At 42.3% G+C, this 21,127-nt stretch overlaps 2 protein-coding genes across 4 annotated transcripts in view; both read right to left on the reverse strand.

Moving 5' to 3' along the window:
* Positions 1-4,067: 4,067 nt before the first annotated feature.
* On the reverse strand, positions 4,068-10,008 carry ddx5 (DEAD (Asp-Glu-Ala-Asp) box helicase 5). Of its 2 annotated transcripts, none has more exons than XM_061712647.1 (13): positions 9,847-10,008; positions 8,912-9,095; positions 8,698-8,794; positions 8,065-8,198; positions 7,896-7,961; positions 7,500-7,641; positions 7,248-7,408; positions 6,958-7,130; positions 6,740-6,850; positions 6,591-6,652; positions 6,451-6,510; positions 4,957-5,178; positions 4,068-4,804 (listed from the first exon to the last, which is right to left on the reverse strand). In XM_061712647.1, exons 1-13 carry the CDS (start codon positions 9,900-9,902, stop codon positions 4,425-4,427), a joined length of 1,848 nt encoding a protein of 615 aa, XP_061568631.1. In that variant the 5' UTR covers positions 9,903-10,008; the 3' UTR covers positions 4,068-4,424. The 2 variants fall into 2 exon arrangements, with proteins under 2 accessions (XP_061568631.1, XP_061568632.1); XM_061712648.1 differs by having other exon boundaries at positions 4,638-4,804; positions 4,944-5,178.
* Positions 10,009-11,437: 1,429 nt separating this feature from the next.
* smurf2 (SMAD specific E3 ubiquitin protein ligase 2) overlaps positions 11,438-21,127 on the reverse strand; it is a 55,124-nt gene continuing 45,434 nt past the window's right edge. The window contains exons 12-19 of one of the 2 annotated variants that reach the window (XM_061711031.1): positions 19,609-19,810; positions 18,251-18,354; positions 17,959-18,073; positions 17,019-17,197; positions 15,704-15,962; positions 15,423-15,624; positions 14,011-14,086; positions 11,438-13,911 (exon numbers count right to left, since the gene is read on the reverse strand). In XM_061711031.1, coding sequence (XP_061567015.1) covers positions 13,812-13,911; positions 14,011-14,086; positions 15,423-15,624; positions 15,704-15,962; positions 17,019-17,197; positions 17,959-18,073; positions 18,251-18,354; positions 19,609-19,810 — 1,237 coding nt within the window. In that variant the 3' untranslated portion in view covers positions 11,438-13,811. The remainder of the gene's footprint in view (positions 13,912-14,010; positions 14,087-15,422; positions 15,625-15,703; positions 15,963-17,018; positions 17,198-17,958; positions 18,074-18,250; positions 18,355-19,608; positions 19,811-21,127) is intronic. The other variant, XM_061711033.1, reaches the window with a different exon arrangement.

The raw sequence follows: 21,127 nt of genomic DNA on the forward strand, positions 1-21,127 counted from the left end.
AGGCCGTTATTGTAAATAAGAATGTGTTATTAATGACCTGCCTGGCTAAATAAAGGCCAATGACTGAATGAATATCAACTAAAGCCATATAATAGTTTTTTTTCTCTCTTTATCATATAATGTTCACAAAGTGTAATGTCATGGGTAGTGTATTTTGAAGGAGCAAATACTCAACATCCCATATTATCCATTTTACATCGTGCAAGAAATGATTGGCAATTAAACTTTGAAAATCGGCTGTGCGCATGCGCAGAACCACAAAGTAGCATTTCTCGGTAGGTAGCAGAAACTGGCAGAACACCTGGGCCAGACCGGGCCGACCTGTTCCTGCCGGATCCGCTCTCCTCTCTCTCTCTCAGGACCCACTTCTGGGTCTTCCTTTATAAACCTGCCAGGATCTTTTTTTTTTTGAAAATTATATTTATTGGGTTTTCAGATTTAACATGGCATATACATTAATGATGGTTTACATGCCCACATTCATAGAGAAAAGAAAAACCAAGAACTACTGAAAAAATATATAAATGAATAAATAAAAATTCAATAAAATAAAATAAAAACATAACCCTGCGTTTCCTATAGAGCTGATGTGTTGAATATTACATTTTCTTTATACACTTCCTGATTGGTGACTTTTAAGATATTCAATAAATTGTCCCCATAAATAAACTTTGTATTTTCCCCTTGGTGGTAGGGTTAACTTCTCCATGGCTAAAACGTTGGAAAGACTGTTAAACCAATGTTTAATTATGGGAGGTTCAGTGCTCTTCCAGTAAATTGCTAAACAGTGTTTAGCCTGAAGTAAGCACAAAATGACAATCTTTTTATTCGCACCGGATACTCCTAACTCATCTGAAAATAGTCCTAGGATAAATACCCGAGGTTAGACCGGTAGTTTGATAGAGATAATATCAGATACAGTTTGTATGACCTTTTCCCAGAATGTTTTAATTTTGGGGCAACTCCATATGGCTGTGTAATAAAGTTCCTTCTTCTTGGCTACATTTAATTAAGAAATCAGGATTATTGTTATCAAAGCGATGTAACAGGGCAGGAATAATGTATGTGCGCATAATCCATTTAAATTGTAATAGTTTCAATCTGGTGTTGATAGTCTGACGTTGTGCATCATAACAAACTGTCTCCCAGGCAGTTTGAGAGATTTCTGACCTGCCAGGATCTTTGATTAGTTTATGGATCTGAGAAGTGGCAGGCAAATAAAACCCTCAGATTAACAGCTCGTGTTCTTCTTACACCACATCCTTATTTAATGAACAAATACTAGGCCAAAAGGAAAAATAAATAAATAAAAACTACACTGTTACAGTGTCCATGGGAACTAAATGACACATTGAAGCCAGTTGCCTCTCACAAAATGTGCATCGATTACCTGATAATTGGCAAATATTAGAAAAGGAATGTTTACTCTTTACTGGTTTGAAGTCCTGAGTCAGGTGTTAACACAACGCCAAAAGAGGAAAGACATCAGCAGGGATTTTTAATTGACCCACTAACCTGGGCGGAGCTACAAAGCTGCAATGGGCCAGTTTAACTCAGGACCAGAACCAGACTGGAGAGATAAACTAATGCCTGCAAACCAAACTTCATAAAGAAAACTGTTATTTCAAGTCATGGCTGCTAAAGAGGGTTAGTTAGTGTTTCCACACATTGTTTCTTTCTTTTTTTAAACTAAATGTATCATGTCATGTATCCAATGTTGTTCACATAAGTTTCCCATAAGTTTGTATGTTCCTGGTAACAACCAGATTGTTTTATTATTATTATTATTGTTGTTATTATCACGTCTCACAACAAACAAATGACAAGATCCTCTAACCTAGATTTTTCTTTGTAAACTACCAGAATAAAAAGTGAAGTTTTTCCACCTTTGAAACTTCTTCACAACACATCCGTAACAGTGTGTGAGGAACAGGTTCAACTGTGCACGTGAAGGAATGTCCACGTTTTCATTATCAGCTAGCGGTATTTACACATTTATGCACTTGAAACCCAATCATTGTGCACCTGACAAAACAAGAATGGGAGACCAGATACATTTCCCATTATCAGCACTTATCGTACACACGCCCTGTGATATTACCCAAGAGCCAAGGTGTAACGCGAGGAATGCAAAGTCCAGCTGAGGGGGCGACAGAACTGAACGGCTGATCTGAAACAGCGTGAACAGAGCAGTAAATGCTCAGACTGAAGTATTTGTTTTGGAACAGAGGGAAGAATGTGTTATAGTAAACTGGGCTGAAGGGCGGAAAGCACATCAGATCGAAGTGTCAGACCTTTTTGAGTGTCAGTGGGATGAAGCTGGTTCAGCATGCTGCTCCGTCTCATGCTTTCCGTGGGTGTGTGTGATGCACGCCCAGCGTAGACACTCTTCAAACCCACACCCACATACCTGCCAGGCCGAGGAAAGGAGGGAAGGGAGGCAGCAGGAAGGAAAAGAGGAACCGAGATCCTCTGAGACTAAAGAACAGAGGGATGTGACCCGGGGTCGTGGCAGCTGGCCTCGGCCTCCAGGCACACCAGACTCAGAGTTTGAAGAAGTGAGAAACTGAGCTGACGCTTAAAGGAGAACCTGCCACCAAGAGTCATTACTTTCACATCATGTTGAGCCTTAAAAACAGCCACATGTATTTGATTCACTAAACACTGTCAATGCCAGAATGAGAACTCTGTGATGTTGATATCCAAATAAAATGTCTTTAAATGATCAATTGATAAAGATAGGACTGAATATATAACAGGACACAGCTGAACACTCCAGACCAGGAGTGTTTGATGTGGAAAAGCAGCTTTTATAACACAGATGAAGTGCTGATACTAGATACTGGGTCTAATGTGTCATATTCAGTGATTATTCATCCATACATGACTCATTAGATTACTAAGATGCTATTAAGCTTTAAAGTTTTGATTATATACAAATATTGTTTCCACCAAGCTACTTATCTGATTACATTTATCTGTCATTGTCACTTTGGTTTCTTTATTTCACAACACAAAGATTCATTCAGGCTCAACATGTTTTTAAAAGTGTTTTGTTCTTCTATCAAGGTGCTGTCAGCAGCAGGGTGGAGCCGTCTATTCAGTTGGAAAAAAACACCTGTCTCAATCATTTACACGGCCTGCGTTCCAGGCATATTTCCAGGCCGAGGTTCTGTAACTGCAGGGTGACCTGGGCCAGCCTCGCCCAGAGCTGCCGGCAGCAGGTGGGGTCTCACTGGGGGCAGCAGAACTGTGACCGGGTCAGGCTTTGGTAAAGTTACCTTGTGGAAGTAAATGTGCCCAAAAAGTTTAAGTCACATTCTAAAACTACATTTCCCACCAATTATTTGAGCAAATGTGCCGCAGAACCATGTTCCCTGTATTTCACCAATTTGAGCAACTCTTCCCATCTTCACTTTTAAAGGGGAGGGAGGGCATCTTCAAATGTGAATTACTTTTAATTGCCTCTTAAACCGAGTAGGGAAATGAGTTGGACTGATTGTAAATTGTTGCTAAAGTGAAAGTATTGATGAAAACTATACACTTGTACAAAGATATGACTGTTTAGGTGAGGATCCATCTCACTCCTCCCACATTGATCATGTTGAATGTAGGCCTGAGTTGGGGGAAAAAAAAAAAAAAAAAAAAAAGATTTTCTGATTCTAAATCGATTCTCATATTAATTCCTAAAAATCGAAAAAAGATAGTTTTTTTTTTTTACTAAAACATTACATTTTTGCCTGGTGAACTTTAAAAAAAAAATGTGTTTACTGCTTGAGCTGTTGCAATTTCTTTTTGCACTTTAAATGGATATTGAAATGCCTATTTGAGTTATTCTTGACATTTGAATAGATTCCCAGCTCTAGTTGAATGCTCTGAAAACATTTAAACCTAATTAGGGATGACACATTAAGTGTCCCAAAACAAAATCTTGTTTCAAACAGCAGACCATAAAGAGATCGTGTAGTTTCCCGGACCTCACTACAACTGTTTGTAAAACACGACCCCTGCTGGACAGTAAGAGATTTGCAGCAGAACTTCAGAGAAAGTTGACAAACCAAACCAGGTTATTTTTTCAAATAGGGTTTTATTTGAAAGACATGCAGTGCACTTCCAATGTAGCTCGTTGCCTTCAACAACATACATGAAAACCAATACACTTGCAGTTACCTAGTACAAAAAAAAGGGAAAAGAGGAAAAAAAAAAAAAAAAACTCTAAACATTGAGGAATATAAAAAAAAATTAAATATGTGGAGGAAAACAAGTATGCATTACTACTATTGCTGCACCGCAGATCTTAGCACTGAGTCTTACATTGATATAACCCTGTTAAGCAAATACAAAAATGGGTTAAGCGAAGAACTTGGGGGAAGAACAAACAAAAAAAAAAGCAAATAAATTACTTTTTCAAGTGTATGGTGCATTTACTGAGAGAACTGAGGAGGCATGGGATACGGCACCAGAGGTGGAGGATGCTGCTGTGGAGCCTGTCCCTGAGGGAAGGGGAATGAGGGATGGCTCATACCATTCTGTGCAACAGGCTGAGCCTGGAAGTTGTTCTGGTTACCAAATGATCCTGTTTGGTTGAAGTTGGACTGTCCATTGAAGCCTGCTGCAGCATAGCCGTTGCCGCCGGCGCCATTGCTGCCTCCATAGCCTCCGTTCTGTGAATTTGTGCCAAAGGCCTTACTTGGTCCATTGTCAAAGCTTCTACCACCATCCCTGTTCCTACCGCCGAAGTCACGCCGTCCGGATGAAAACCTGTCCCGATGGAAGTCACCACCTCTGCCGCCCCTTGAACGACCTGTAACGGGAAAAGAGAAACCAAACCCCACCCCCCTTTAAAAAGACTACACGTTTTGAAAGTCATTGTATTACTTGATATTGAAAAGTAGCAAGAAAAAATGACGGCCATACTTCATGGCACAGTTTCTGCGTCTCACCAATTAGATTTACCTCCTCTATCTTCTGCCATTTGGAGGAGCTTGGGGTTAATAGCCTGGTTGGCCTCGCGCAGCACAGAGATGAGGTCGCCAGCCTGCCTCATGTTGTTTGGGGTGAAGAAGGTATAGGCTGTGCCTGTCTTTTGGCTACGGGCCGTTCTGCCAATGCGGTGGATATAGTCCTCAGAGTTGTTGGGGTAGTCAAAGTTGATGACAAATTTGACGTCTTCAACATCTGTAAGATTATGTTGCAGTGTGGCAGAAAAGGGAAGGGCAGCACAAGGAAATGTGTGCCAATGCCACCACAACAACCAGATCAAAACAAGAAAAAGCAAGTTAGTCCACTCGTGAGGTGGAAAGACTGGTTAAGTGACGCTGAAAGAGACTGGCATTGCATTAAAACAATCCACAGGGAGACTACAATGGGAAAAGAGAAATGATGCACACTCCCTTAAGATTCTAATCCAGTGAAAATAACTGACACTTGCATATAAATCATGGTCAAACCAAGGGGGGAAAGATGGATTAGCAGCCTTACCATTTTCAGAGTATGCATTCACTAGTCCATTCCCACTGCAGCACTCAATCCTTACATTATCAAGTGACCCTCAGTCACTACCCAATAGGCTGCTTATGAACTTTAAAGACCCTACGTTGGTCAACTAGCACTTAACCAAGGTCCCTTCTTCTTGCACACTTGTCTGCTGGCTATAAAGCTCACACTTGTCTCTTTCCAAGAACCCGTAGACCTGAACCCATTTGCAGGATGTCTACAGTGAAATCCCTTGGTAAGCTTTATCCAGACCCAGTGTTCACTTGACCATAATGTCTCTCGTTGGCAGGTCTCGACATGACTTTGAAACGCAGGCGAGGGAGGAGTGCGAGCTTGGATTTTGTCCAACTATTGTGTCCCACTGTCACCAAAAGCGCCAGTAGCCATGTCATTACAGAGGTGAAGGCATGCCTGATAAAAAGGACTGCTCAAGGACAAATTTAGTAAACTCCATTAATAAACACCCATGCTTCACAAATCTAAACAGAAAGCACCTTATAAGAGTAACTCACATGACTTGCAATGCAATGACCAAATATACATGCAAGACTATAGAAGTGTAGCTGGGCTTTGAACTAGGTCCGTTTGACTCTGGGTGTGTGAAGCAGTCCAAACCATGGCCAGAGAAGACGCGAGCGTTTGGGGGAGGAACTGCTGCCAGCCCTCAATTCTCCCCCTCGTTTTAGGCAGGCCAGCGTGTTACGCAGCACATGGGCCTGGTCACCTCTGTACATCGGCATGACTGTGAGACCCGTGCCTCGCCAGTCAGGACACCTCCAAGAATCCTCCTTCCCTCTCTGGATACCTGGGCTTGTCATGCCAAGGCCCTGCCACACAGACCGCTCCTTCAGGTCAGGGAAGAAACTCAGAAAGAAGCAGAAAAGTTAAAGAAAGCAAATACACTTTCTTTTTGAAATATTTTAAAGTATTAAGACACTGTGGGGAGATACTGACCTAGACCTCTGGAGGCAACATCTGTAGCAATAAGGATTGGGGCCTTCCCAAATTTGAACTCTAGAAGAGGGAAAAGTGGCACATGGTGAGAGGGAGAAACATCCTGGTGGAAGATTCAGACCAACTGAACACAAGCTTACCATTGAGAACCCAGTCTCTTTCCTGTTGACTTTTATCTCCATGGATCCCCATAGCAGGCCATCTGAGAGATTAAGATTTCAGTCAATTCACTTTAGGTCTGTACAGCCGACACATCACATTGAATGGCTGCTTTGAAATAAATACCCACCCATCACGTCTCATCCTGCGCGTAAGGTCATCACACCGCCTCTTTGTCTCTACGAAGATGATGGTCTTGTTCTCCTTCTCACTCATGATTTCCTCAAGCAGACGGATGAGTCTACAAGGAGACGATCATTCAATAAGCTTAAAACTCTGCCCAGCCATCCATTTGTGTTAAGACCTTATCAATGTTCTCATCGTTTGTCCTGTAAACTCAATACTCACTTGTTCTCCTTCTCCCCATCATTGCAGACATCCACTATCTGGAGGATGTTGTGGTTAGCGCTGAGCTGCAGCGCCCCAACGTTGATCTGCACGTACTCCTTCAGGAAGTCCTCTGCCAGTTGACGGACCTCTTTGGGCCAAGTAGCACTCCACATAAGAGTCTGCCGATCAGGCTAAGAAATAAAAAAAAAAGTAGTCAAGCAACTGATAGAATTGCACAGTTTATCCACCAACTTTAACATTTAGCAACACATACAGCAACACACTTCCAGTAAAATTAAGGGACATACTCTGATTTGGTCAACGATCTTCCTGATCTGTGGCTCAAAGCCCATGTCCAGCATCCTATCAGCTTCATCCAGCACAAGGTAGGTGCATCTGCGAAGGTTTGTCTTTCCTGCCTCAAGGAAGTCGATGAGCCTGCCTGGAGTGGCAATGCAGATCTCAACACCTGTAATTAAAAAGAATACACGTATATAAGAGTGAGACAAAACTATCAAGTTGTGGAAACGGTGAATCATTCACATTCAAGTTTCCATTACCTCTCTCCAGGTCTCTGATCTGGGGTCCTTTCGGGGCTCCTCCGTAGATACAGGTGCTCTTGAGGCGAGAAGCTCTGCCGTATTCTGCAGCCACCTGTTGCACCTGCTGTGCCAACTCACGGGTCGGGGCTAGCACTAGACACTACAATGAGAGAAAAAAAAACAAAACAAAACACAATTCAGAAAAGAGTCTGGGAAATAAACATGCAAGTTCTATGCTGCATCAGTTGTTTCCCGTATTTCCAATGTACATTAGATAGCGACTGGAAAGTTTGTCAACTTCAGAAATAAATAAAATATCACTTTCAATGCTGAGCTAAAGGCAATCTTACTTTAAAGTATCATGACAAAAGATTTCTCATAATATAGAATTTTAGCCAAAAATAATGAACTTACAATAGGGCCATCTCCGCGCTCCAAGAACGGCTGGTGATTAATGTGGACAACGGCTGGCAGCAGATACTGTCAAGAAGAGGGGGAGAAAGTAAGTTAAGCACAGCACCAATTCTGACTAGTTTATTCTCCTCAGTAAAGCGACATCCTATAAATTAAGTGCCCAACTTACAGAAAGCGTCTTGCCAGAGCCGGTCTGAGCAATGCCAACCATGTCCTTGCCGCTTAGAGCCACGGGCCAGCCCTGAGCCTGGATGGGGGTTGGCTCAGTCCAGCCCTGTTTATTGATCACCTCCATGACATAAGCTGAAAAAAAAGCATGGTGTTAATTGATATACAAGTCAGATGTTCTTGTCCAGTTTTGTTCTTACATCCGTTCCCTCAGATTCCTGCAACTAAACTTGGATGTACATTCCAATAAAGGTTAGGATAAATGATAACATGCCTCTGAAGTTTAACTTTTTGCACCATTACAATACTTATAAGCAACTAGTCATCATATCTCCTGCTCTCTGAAACACATGTTAATGCTCAATAGTACACATATATGGTTCTTTAATATATTTGCATTATACTAAGATGCATTCATTTTCAATGGCTTTTTTCCCCCTTACATTACTTTTATACTTTAAGTCGTTTTGAAACCAGTACTTTTACTTGAGTTGATACTTCAACTTTTACAGGAGTATTTTTAAACTCTAGTATCTATACTTCTACTGAGTAATGAATGTGAATACTTTTGACATCTCTGGATATACAACCCCCCCCCCCCCCCCCCATCCACCCCAAATTGTTTTAAACTTACTGGGGAAGCTTGCTTCGTGGAACTGCATTATGGGATTGGGACAATCTCTCCCCTTGATGGTAATAATCCTGGTCCTTCTGTATTGCTCAACCTCTTGCTGCAAAAGGAGCACAGTAGAGACAACTGTTGGGGCCGGTTGCATAACAGCCAACACGTGCGGGCAGAGCTCATATTTACAGTGGTTACACAACAGGCGGCAGACAGGCCCACGTACCGGCGATCTGCGGGTGGCGTCGGGGTGCTGCTGGTAGAAGTTCTTCTCGAACTTGGGCAGCTCGTCCAGGTTCCAGTGCTTCTTCCGCAGCCGCTCGCCGGGATTCCCGAACTTCCCTCCTCCTCCTCCACCTCCTCCATTACGGCTGCCACCGAACCGGGGCGGGCCGCCGCCGCCGCCATAGCTGCTTCCACAAAAAAAAAACACAAAGAAAAAGGTTTTATTAGAGAAATTATATAAGAAAAGGGGGGTTAGGGTCAGCATGGACACGTGGTCCCGTTCTGGGGGTGATCTGGTCGTTAATGGACCAGACACCGAGCAGAAAGGAAACAAAACACGTGGCCACATGGCGGCCGGCCGACTAGCCGCTACGTTAGCATCACTAATATTCCTCCGCGGGGATTTCGGTAATAAACACAAGCACATGGTGAAACTCACACAGTATTAACAGTGAGGGGGTTTGGAGCGGCCTGGGCCGGGGATTTGTTGGTGAATCTGATTCGGATGTGCTCGTGAAAACGTCCATTTTGAATCAAACGTGACGCCGGTAAAGCCTTGATTTATGGTTCCGCGTTAAATCGACGCAGGACCTACGGCGTAGAGTACGCGGCGACGCACAGCCTACGCCGTAGGGTCTGCGTAGGCGTAACGCGGAACCATAAATCAGCCTTAATGACGGCCCCGGCTGGGCCGCGCCAGACACGACGACCGGCTCTTTTACCGGCTTCAGCAAACACATCCGCCCACAAACTCGACAATATACCAATAAATAATAAAGCGTTGCTGGTGTAAGATTCGGAAAAAAAGCCCAGTTTCTGTTCTGCCGCGTCGTCGTTTTTAAAACAAGCGGCGTCTTTTTCCTGCTTTTCTTCGTCAGCCATTTCACGCCGACGACGGTGAAAAATCACTCGACAAAACAACAGGCTTGTACTTACCCCCTGTCTCTGCCGCCACGGTCTCTGTCGCGGTCTCTCTCGGGGTAACCAGGCATGGTGTAAATAAAGTGATAAAAAAGCGTTAAGTATGAAGTGGTTTGGTCGTGGTCGTCGCGGAAAAGTAACCGGTGCTGCTGGAAATGCCGGCAACCAGAAACGAGACCCGGCTTATATGGGAAGAGGAAGTCCCGCTGCAAATGTATCCATCCGCGGCGAGAGGTTCAACCAACCGCATTCGCGCTATCACGAACAACATCGACACAAAACGATTAAGTTATCCTTTTTGTTTTTAGGCAGCCAGTTCTCTAATCAAAATACTGTATAAGGCAAATCTTGATGAATTAATAAAAACTCATTCTTGATATAGTTGTTAAAATAGCCGAATCGCAACAAAATAGCTTTGACTCAAATGGCATTAAGAATGCTTTGTATTTACACTTTCATTGAAAACAAAAACAGTCATAAAAACAACAATAAGTACAGGAAGCAAAAGAAAAACGTGTTTTATTTTTAAACTTTGGTTAATCTAGGGCTATTTGTTAACTGCGTTGAAGTCGGCGGATGAATATGTACGAGTGAATGTACTAAAAAGAAAGCGGTGATTCGGCTCGCCGCCGAGTCACACAGGTATTACAATAAGTGACGTCATCACGGGGTAGCCAACCACTTTTTTCTTTTACCTATTGTTTTATTTTTTTCTAATAAATAAGACTAATTTAAAAAAAGAAAATCCCTTACAATTTGGAAATGTTCATGGATACTTATGATTCTTAAAGAAATCTACAGGACTGTCTCAGAAAATTAGAATATTGTGATAAAGTCCTTTATTTTCTGTAATGCAAAAATGTCATACATTCTGGATTCATTACAAATCAACTGAAACATTGCAAGCCTTTTATTATTTTAATATTGCTGATCATGGCTTACAGCTTAAGAAAACTCAAATATCCTATCTCAAAAAATTTGAATATTCTGGGAATCTTAATCTTAAACTGTAAGCCATTATCAGCTATATTAAAATAATAAAAGACTTGCAATATTTCAGTTGATTTGTAATGAATCCAGAATGTATGACTTTTTTTTAAATTGCATTACAGAAAATAAAGAACTTTATCACAATATTCTAATGTTCTGAGACAGTCCTGTACACTTGAGCTCAAGAAAGAAAAAATAATTTTATACAACTAGGTTTTTATTGTATTCGCTTTAAAAAAAACAAACTTTGTGAACCCTTAAGTGCAAAATAGGTTACTATTAGCATGTAATAATTTGATATGGTCAATGTTTGACCTCATATGATTGAGTTTAACATCTAGGAAACAATAATTGGACTTTACATCCTCCTTCCCACAAAAAAAGGCCATGGACAATGCACTTTCACCCTTTACTCCTGCCCGCTGCCTTCAAGCCAGGTGTTTAAATCTGGGATGGTATTGGGGTGGACACGGCAAGTGGTCTGTGGAATGCTCCATGCTCCATTCAGATGTAAAACCTGAGCTTTTGCAACCCCCACCGTACATCATTGGCTTATTGCAGTATCTACAGACCTCTGAATAAAGCAAGTAAACCCCCCCCTCAGAAAAGACATGACATGCATTTGTACAAAGCCTTACATTGTTAGACAAAGGCAAGTTTAATTAGAACTAATGACACACAAAAATAAAATACTCTTACAAAATGATAGTGTCAACATACATAAAATTGCATCAGTCAAAGATATAGTCCTGCTAGTGTATCATGCTATTTAAAAAAAACAAAACAAACAAAAAGAAAACGTCAGCATCCCTCAAATGTGACTTGTTTCGTAAAAACTTTAAACAGAAGGGTGCTATGAGCACTACTGAGCACTGTAGTGTAGAAGGAAACAGTAGGGCGATCGGCTTGTGCACTGGACTTAAAGGTGAATCGATATCTGGTGCGGGAGTCACCGTTAAATACACACGGTGACCTCGTTCTGTTCGTGTGCAACTCCTCTTTGCAGTTCAACAACTTTTTTTTATTCTACTTAAGTTAAAAGATAAATTACAGTTTGTTTGATCCACATATATGAACAATATCTTATAACTGTACAAAGCACCATCTGAGGACACTTTCACTATGCATACATATGGAAAAGAAACTTTTTTTTTTCTCCCTCTAAGTGTATGCAAATGTTGAGAACAGTCCACGATCTCAGATTGCTAGACAGGCAGCATCTTTTAAAAACATTCAAGAATTTAAATTTTTTTTTTTTAAATCATAGAAAACAACCCCCCTTTCTGATAGGACTGTAGCAGGCTTAAAAAAAAAAAAAAAAATCAGTTCTCTTTCCACCCAAACTACACATGCAACATCTACATGTTAACGCTGTTTGGGTACAAGACTTGGAGTCGAATGGTCGGCATTAGTTTAAAATCAAACTGACTTATATAAAAAAAACAAAACTGCATATGGCATCTCCTGAGAATGTGGCCAGGTAGAGCTCTTGTGACCACATACAGGTGGGATCACGAGTACTGAGCTGTGCACTTTAAGCAGTAGTACGTCAGTTTGCAATGTTGTTAATGGAAAACAAAAGTAAAATGCTATTTAGCACCACAAGGCTTTTCTCTCATCTTCTTTATATAGAGGCAGCACAAAGTAGGTAGTGATGGACTTTGGGCTGCTTCTTTTTCTTAAAAAAAAAAGAAAAAGAAAAACAAACCCATCATATTAACGGTAGGCTTCTTGTCTGTGACATGAATATAGTCCAGCTATAAACGACTGTTAGGAAAGGGCACCGGATGAGTTTACTGTACATTACTTAATGCAGCTTCACAAGAGAATCTTTTATCATCTTAAAGGGTCAGCTGAATGTTTGATTAATTCTTTCAAAAGTGATTATGGCACTCAGTGGACATCAAGATTTGTTGCCTTTAGGCCAACGCCCTCCCCATTTCAGGGTGAGAGATGGTGTCAAAGCAGGAACCACAGCATTCGTTAGTGAAACCCAGTCAAGCTTAAATCTGCTCTCATAAAATGTGTCCTATAATTTAAACAGCTAACACTCAACATGTAAAAGGTTTTATTTTCTTAAAACAATGGAAAGGGGTTTCTGAAATATAACTGCAATAAATTAAATATATTATATAGAATTTTATTGTTTTTCAATTTTCCCTGTTGTACAAAAATATCACATTTCAAGCTATTCATTCATTTACTCATTTTCAAACACAAACTAGCTATCAAACATGTGAAACAGGGTTGGTAGGAATGCAGCGCTAGTTGTTGGGCAGTGACTCGGAAGCAGAGGTCCCCCGCTGCTGTGTGTCTTTGGAGAAGGTTGGAAACAGGTCTGTCGCATCCCGGCGTCTCGTCTCCTCATCCGCCTGCATCCCGTCGCCGGTGGTAACGGCAGGCCCGGCGTGATGACGACCACGGTCGTGCACATTCTGCATCCAGATGTAGTGTTTCCAAGTGGCGGAGGTGGCCGATAAAAACCCTGACTTCTAGCAAACGAGCCAGTCTTGTAAATGTGGTTACAGGTTCAGAGTGGACCGACTGACTGACCTCACGTTTCGTGTGGTAAGAAGGAGCATTGCTACATGGAATAAGGTCTATTTCTTTTCTTTTTTTTTTAAATGCTAAAATAAACTTAGAAAAAAAAAAAAAGTTAGAGCCAGCTAATTTTGCTGGCTCCACAAGTTAGTAAAACGTCTTGGTTATTAGCAGCTGAAGAGATCTGTTTCAATGATTAAAAAAAAAACAAAAACAAAAAAACACTAAGGAAGGTTTAACAGCGATCCAGTCAGATAGTATTTTCTGATCTTCCTGTCATCCTTCCTTAGTTCAGTCACGTGTCCCCTCAGAGTACGAGCATCGCTGGTTGAAGCAGCCGCCGCTGACCCCGACCAGCCCCGCCGTCCCGGTAAGATTGATTTGTAGACGGCGGCTGGTCGTGGTCGCGCTGCTTCTGATTGTTGGCGAGTTCAACGTGCGTCAGGAACTCACTCCACGGCGAAGCCACACGTCTCCTCAATGGCCGTGAGCAACTTGTCATACAGTTTGTCGTAGTGCTCATAAGGCGGGATGTCGATCCGGTTGAAGCTGGAGAAACAGAAGGGGACAGAGATCTTTAGATCAGGTAACAATAAAAGGAAACGCTTTGATGTTTGCTGGTACGCTTCATTTTCCCGGCGGCCTCACCACGTGTGGGCTTTAGGCAGGTTGTTGGTGCTGGCGTCGATCTGGTGGATGGTGAAGAGTCGCGGGCCAGCAGCACCTGGGAAAAGCAACGTTTTGTATGTATTCTGCACTTAGGAACAAATACAACTCATAGTTTCGGTATAGATGAGCATTTGTGGACAGTACAGATTAATATTGACTGAAATGAACCTGCATTATATTCAGGGAACAAAGCAGTGGCGGCTGGTGCTAAAAGTTTTTGGGGGGGCGCAATTTAACTTGGCATACATAGGTGTGTAACGGTACACAGAAATCACGGTTAGGTACAAGCTTGGTACAATGGGAAAAAAGAGAGGTAGAAAATAATATTTTGGTCTTTTAATTTTGAAAAATGTAACCATCCAACAATGGCTTATTGGTCCTAAGTTTTAGTGAAGCAGTTCAGTTCTGCTGCCGTGGAAAAAGAAAACTGAACTAGGGGTTTCATTTCAACAAGTCCACTGTTATTTTGAATTGTTTCTTTCTTCCTGGTTCGGGTTCATTTTATTTTACACATTAGAGAGAAGAAAAACATTAACATTTCCATTGTTCTGTTTGAAATGTATATTCATTGAAAATATAACGTTCCTTTCTTTCAGATATTTGATAATATACAAAATCAACAAATATTATTTCAAAAGCAAGTGTTATTTAACTTATGTAAAACAAACATAAAAATCTGGTTTGTGTAGTTCAGTTTGATTTTCTAAAAAAGATTTAGATTAGATTAAAAAAAAACAACATACGAGTACGTCATGATACTGTTCGCGGATTCGTTGCTGATAACTGAGTTTCTGGGACGCACACGACTGCGTCCCTTTACAAATCCAATTCAAACCAATTAAAAGATCCTCAGGTCACGTGTTTATCAAATGTTCAAGAGCTTACACTGGATACTGTTTGACCGGCGTCCCGTACTTCTGGAAATATTTATTTGGAACCAAATAAATATTTAAACAACATTTAATTACTATTGAAAGTCACCCACAGACTGAAATAACAGCTTCTTTTAATAATTATATGCATCTCACAGCATGTTTTTTTATTTTATTTTTCATTTTATTCTTCTTCTCTTGATTTGATGGGGGCGGCACTCCAGCGCCCTCTACTGACCAGCCGCCACTGGAACAAAGCAATTACATGGATCATTTAAAATGATTAAAATGTAACAATTAAATCCCAATTGTGTAAATAAATGATTATAGAATATCTAACATATAAATAGCACATAATGCTCAACTCTGAAATACTTTCTAGCAAATATCTACTGGGGCTATCCATCTGGATTTATTTAATATGACAAAATTATCATCCTCCTGATTTGATGAGAGCAGTTACCCCCAACAACCACAGAGCCGGGATAGCATCTATGTTTTTCCCTCAGATGTCGGTACCTTGGAGGGCCTTGAAGCCCTGAAGGGGAACTCTGGAGGAGCCTGTGACAAACTGCAGCAGCCGCGCTCTGCGCTCCTCGTCGAAAGACTCCACAGCTTTCCAGAACCATTTGACGATGTTGCTTTCGGGAGTGCAGTGTTTGAGCCGCGTGTTGGACTTCCAGTCGTGGATGTCGATTTTACCCAAGCCACACACGATCAGCTGCGGGTGAGGAAATCACGTCAGTGCGTTGCTAGTTAAGCCAGGAAGTGGACATGAGAGTGTGGAGACAGCACGGCACCTCTAGTTCCTTCTCGTCGAAGGCCTTGAGCAGGTGCTGGGGGATGACCTCGTTGAAGCCCTTCTGCAGGGCCAGGAACTGGGCCTCGATGCCTCGCAGGAACCGCCAGTTCACATAGAGGCGGACGTACTCTTTCTTGGTGTCTTGGGTGACGGGGATGCTTTTGCCGTTGGGCTTGAGCTCATGCTGGATGATCTCCCCGAAGGCATTGTGCTCTACACAGAAGGTGTGGTCCAGCACACCGGTGATGTCGTTATCCCTGGTGGCAGAGAAACATTTATATATCCAGTACTCGAATCGATCAGGGGGGATGGTGGATTTTATCATATGGGGACAGATCATTTGTGCTGATTACAAATAATATAATATATTACAAATAATAGCACTGACCAAAACACCTACAGAACTACTGCAGGAATGACATAGCAGCAGTTAAATGCAGCCTTCTGTAAGCTTTAAATATCCACTGGGCTTACATCAAATACATCAAAACACAACAATAAAAAACAGTTTTCTGAACTTATCAATATGCCTCTGTCCTTCACAGGATAATTAAAATGGATCACTGCAAAAACTCACAATCTTAACAAGAATATTTGTCTTATTTCTAGTTAAAATGTCTCATTTTAGTAAAAAAACATCTCATTACACTTAAAACAAGACTCATCACTGGAAAAAACAACAATTTCCACCTGTTTCAAGCTGATTTTCACTTGAAATAAGTAGAAAAATCTGCCAGTGGAATAAGATGTTTTTGCTTGTAATAAGATAAATCTTGTCCCACTGGCAGATTTTCCTACTTATTTCAAGTGAAAATGTACTTAAAACAGGTGAAAATTGTCAAATAAGTTATTTTTCTGGTGTTATTTTTCTGGTGATGACTGTAAATGTTGAAATAGCAGTAAAACCACATTCATTGATGAAATGGCGTAAGGGATGGAAAGGGGGGATTGCAGTTTTAAAGGGGGGATAATTTTGACCGTTTTTATTTCAGGGGGGGATGCCATCCCCCCTCATCCCCCCTCTACTCGAGTACTGTATATATCTCTCTTGAAGCACAAAGGCCTCTCCACGTGGATGTGGATGTAATGCTTGAATTAAAACACTGGGGGGCGCTGTTATCAAGAAAAGGAAGGACGTTTAAATTCACATTGCAAGACTTTTCTGATCACTACAATTACATCTTCTGCAAACTCACAAACATTAACTCTCGCCAGAACAAAGAAATGCGGAACATAACATTGGGAGAAATGTGTTGCAACGATTCAGATTTGATTTATAGTTATACGCAAAAGTCAACGTGTCTTGTACGTACAGGATCCAAACGAGGCTATTGTGCAGGTCGGGGTCCACAGACTCCATGTCGTCCAGGGTGATGGGTTTACCCAGCAGCTGCTTGTAGAAGGGTAAAGTGAAACCGCCGTCTATGTAGTGGCCGTGGAACACCGCCATCCCCATGATGCGCCCCACGAAGTGGAAGTATGACAAGTGCTCCTGCAGGAACATGAGAAGGCTTTTATTTTCTAAACAGTGACTGCGCTTGAGTTACCAGCGAAAGCTCAAAGCGTGATTTGATCATTCATCGAGACTGGGCTGAACACAAACTTCTGCCTCTGAGGAATTCACTCGGATGAAGACACAATGTGAAGCTCCTTTCTACGTGATAACAGCACTAAATAACCAACTAGGAGGAGTCCAAACACAATATTTAAACAACTGCTTCACTCGCAGACGTCTTTCCACAACACTAACTGTGCAGCTACAGTTCAGCGGCCAATTTAAACAGAATGATGAAGCTGCGTAAAGCAAGACAAAATATTGTGTGGCCTCTGATGGGGTCCGTTCTACTACTCCACACTTTAGAAAAAAAAAAAAAGAAAAGGTGGCAAGGAGACATTTTAATAGACGCCTTTCCAGCACTGGCATGCAATGTTTCCAGTCTGCAATAACAGTGACTGTGAATGTTACGAACCTAAAGTTGGTGCCAATAAAAGAAGAAAGAAACACCTTTTCTGAATAAAGTCAGAGCAGACGTGTTGGTTATTCTTGCCTGGCCTGAAAGAGTAATTACACGGCTATATACTGGTTTACAGAAAAGAAAAAGAAAAAACCTTAGGGACTTGTCTCTGTCCTACTATTTTCCTACTGCTGCGCGTCTTTCTGGTGCAGCACAGCTCCAGACCTGCTACTGAAAGTGTCCCATTCTCTGAATTTAGTCTCATAATGACGCTGATATGGAAGCACGGGCGACTCACGGGATTGACAGCAGAGTCGGGGTTGATTTGCAGCGTGTAGATGTCGTCGCGGGAGTACTGGAAGAGGCCGTAGTACGGGTTCAGCATCTCGTGTGACAGCAGGTAGAGCCACTCCCTGAATGCAGGAGGTGATGGGAGGGAAGAGAGAAGATGCACTTTACATCCTCTACACTGCAACTCTCAAAATGTAGACTTGTAAATAACAGCAAGTTGTGTCCTTTGTGTTCTTATATTAAGAAGTCAATCAGCATTTACAGAAACGTCTCTGTATTTAAGAACCATGGCTCCTTACCTGGCTACTCCTCCGTAGTCCAGCCCCTCCTCCCCTCTAAACTTCACCATTAGCCTCTTCCACAGGTCCTTCGGCCTCATCTTCATCACCTGCCGATACGATTCCTGCATGATGGGCACAAACGGCTAAGTCAGCTGGTGTTGCTGAGCGTTCTGCTTTTATAAAAAAAAGGTCCTTGATAACCAGACGGTGGACAATAAAACTAGTATTAGACCGTCTACCCACCTGCCTTTCATTTCAACACCAAAGAAAGTGACAACTTCAAGGCTGAGATAGTTTTAGGATGCTCCACGTGAACGGTGATGTGAAAGATTTGCGTGTACTGAGGTGTTAACATCTGTCATTTCCAATTTTTACCCATGTTGCGAGGCCTTTCCCCCCTGGTCCGCGTTTGCCCCGTGTGCACACGGCTAAGAGCATCAGGGGGAGGGTTCATTTAAAGTGGATTAGGGGCAGTTATAATAAACACATCCACAAGACTCTAATAACACAGCCTCTCCTGCTGCCACCGTGCCCTGGAGACGGAGCAGACGAGTGAGGAGGGCTGTGGGAGGAACGGCAACGTCTGCACTGAACTGAGAAAGTGCCGGGAGACGCCTCTGAGAGCACACCCGCTCACACTTTCTTATTCAGGCATAATTTAATGCTTCAGCGGGTCTGGAGAAGCTATGCAGTTATGTCTCGTTCAACCTCAAGACGTCCTCTGCCCCCACACCCGCCCGCCCTCCCTCCATCCTCCCACCCTCTCCAGCGTTGAGATCAGCCAACAAAAATGTCTTCGTTCAGATTAACAGACACCGCCGTTCCAGCACATTCCAGCACATATTTTATGAGGGTCAGGCAGTCTGTTGCAGGTGGTGTTGTTCTCATGAAGACCCTGCACCTTCAAGATGCAAGGGAGGGGGGAGAACAAAAAATCCCCCACTGAGAAAAGCCTCATCTACAACAAGAGGTCTGCTTTAGATTTCAAGCAGGAGAACTTTCACACGTCATAGATAACTGCGAGGGAGAAAAAAAAAACGCTCCAACCACCTCTGCTGGAGAACGTGAGGAGAACAGGAACAAGAAACCCATTAGGAAGTCTATAAAGTAACTTGGAGAACTATTATTTTGCATCTACAAGCAGATTTGCAGGTTTGCTTGTTTAAAAGGCAATCAGGGTTTTATTTATAGTCTGAGAACTCAATTTGTTGGATGAAAATTTTGACCAAGAGGGGTCAGGTGCTTTCAAACGCGCTGAAACTTCCCTGTGGGGTAAGGTACGTACCACAACTTGTGGATATTGTTAATAACAGGGACCCGTTATGAGGTTTGGATGGTATGAGGGCATGACTGAGCTCGCAGCGCTCCACGCTCACCTCAAAGATCTCTTCCCGGGACACCTCGATGCGGCAGTGGCCAGCCTGGGGCTGCTGCTGGGACAGCTCCTGGCGGAGGATCTTCAGCTTCTGGACAAGATCCCGCTTGTACTTGGGCACCGTGAGGCACTCGGCCTCGTCGGGGAGCTGAGCGGGGGACACCAGAGCCTGCTGGGCCTGATCCTTCATCTGGTTCTGACGACTGAGAGCCGAGGGGAAGGGAAAAGGAAGGGAAGGGAAGGGGGGGAAAAAAAAAGCAAAAGTAGATAAGTCTCAGATTCTGATCACAACAAGGACTGTGGAGAGAAACAAGTGAGCTTGCTCTAGTGGAAAACGTAAATGGAAAGCCAAGACCTCAAAACACTGCTCTCTAGTCAAGACCTCTTTCACTTTCCTTTGCAGAGAGCAGAGAAAAGCGAGAGTAAACACACTGAGGTCATCTGGGAAGAACATCAAGTCAAACAGCTGCCTTAGCCCCTCAGACAAAAAAAAGGAAAAAAAAAAGAAAAAGGCGTACTGTAGGTGGGATTACTGAAGGTAAAACATGTCTCACTCACTCACGACCGCAGGCGCACGTCCTCCTCTGTAATTCGCTGATCCTAGCAAGGACCTGGTGGTCTGAGAGCAATAGCTGAACTAAAATAACACCTTAATAGATGCTCTGCTGCTTTAAACCCCTGTACTCAAGGTAACGCAGGGTCACTGAAGCCCCTCTCACGGGCACAATTAATCCATCTCACCAAAAAGTTAAAAAAGTCAGCACAATACAAGAACAAAAGCAACTTAACATATTGATATGTAGATCTAACCACGCCCAAATCGTCTCAAAGACACACCCTGACACTTGGCAGCTGCAACAGAGACTTGTTTAAGAGTCACAGTTTGTCCTCAATAATTATTGAATTATTTATTTCCTGGCATCATAGGAATAATGTCTAGTTAAATATGATATATAGACATGATTCAATTGTTAATTTTAGTAAGAGTTATGGCTGAGAGAGAAACAAAAAGGTTTTTGTTTTTATTAATAGTAGACATGAATCACAGATTAGTGAGAAAGCTGAGAAATGAACCCCGCTGTGTCTCCAACCGCTCTCTCAAAAGGCCTGTAGAGGGCAATTCTTCTTTACCAAGTAAAAAAGTTAAAAATATCTAACTTGTTTCCTGATTTATTACCTTTGTAAACATTTCCTACAGGGTCCCAGGGAAAATAGATGATATAACAGGGTATTCTTGGGGGATTTGGTAATTGACAAGTCTGTACCGCACTGGAGTGTGAAGTCTCTGCTGCTTCTGGATCAGATCCGTCAACACTTGTAGTGGCAGCTTTTCAAAAACAAAATGCCAAACGTTGGGCATCAAACCGATGCTGCACAACTCATTGAAAGATGTAACTGTACTGTTGTCTGTGCCTCCGTTTAGGTCTAAAAATTGCATGTTTACCCTAAATGTCTTTAACAGATTTTCTCAAAGCTTCTGTAGTTAGCCACGATGTGCATTTGTGCAGCCGCCACGATGA

This window comes from Cololabis saira, chromosome 21 (assembly GCF_033807715.1).
Source record: "Cololabis saira isolate AMF1-May2022 chromosome 21, fColSai1.1, whole genome shotgun sequence".
Lineage (NCBI taxonomy): Eukaryota > Metazoa > Chordata > Actinopteri > Beloniformes > Belonidae > Cololabis > Cololabis saira.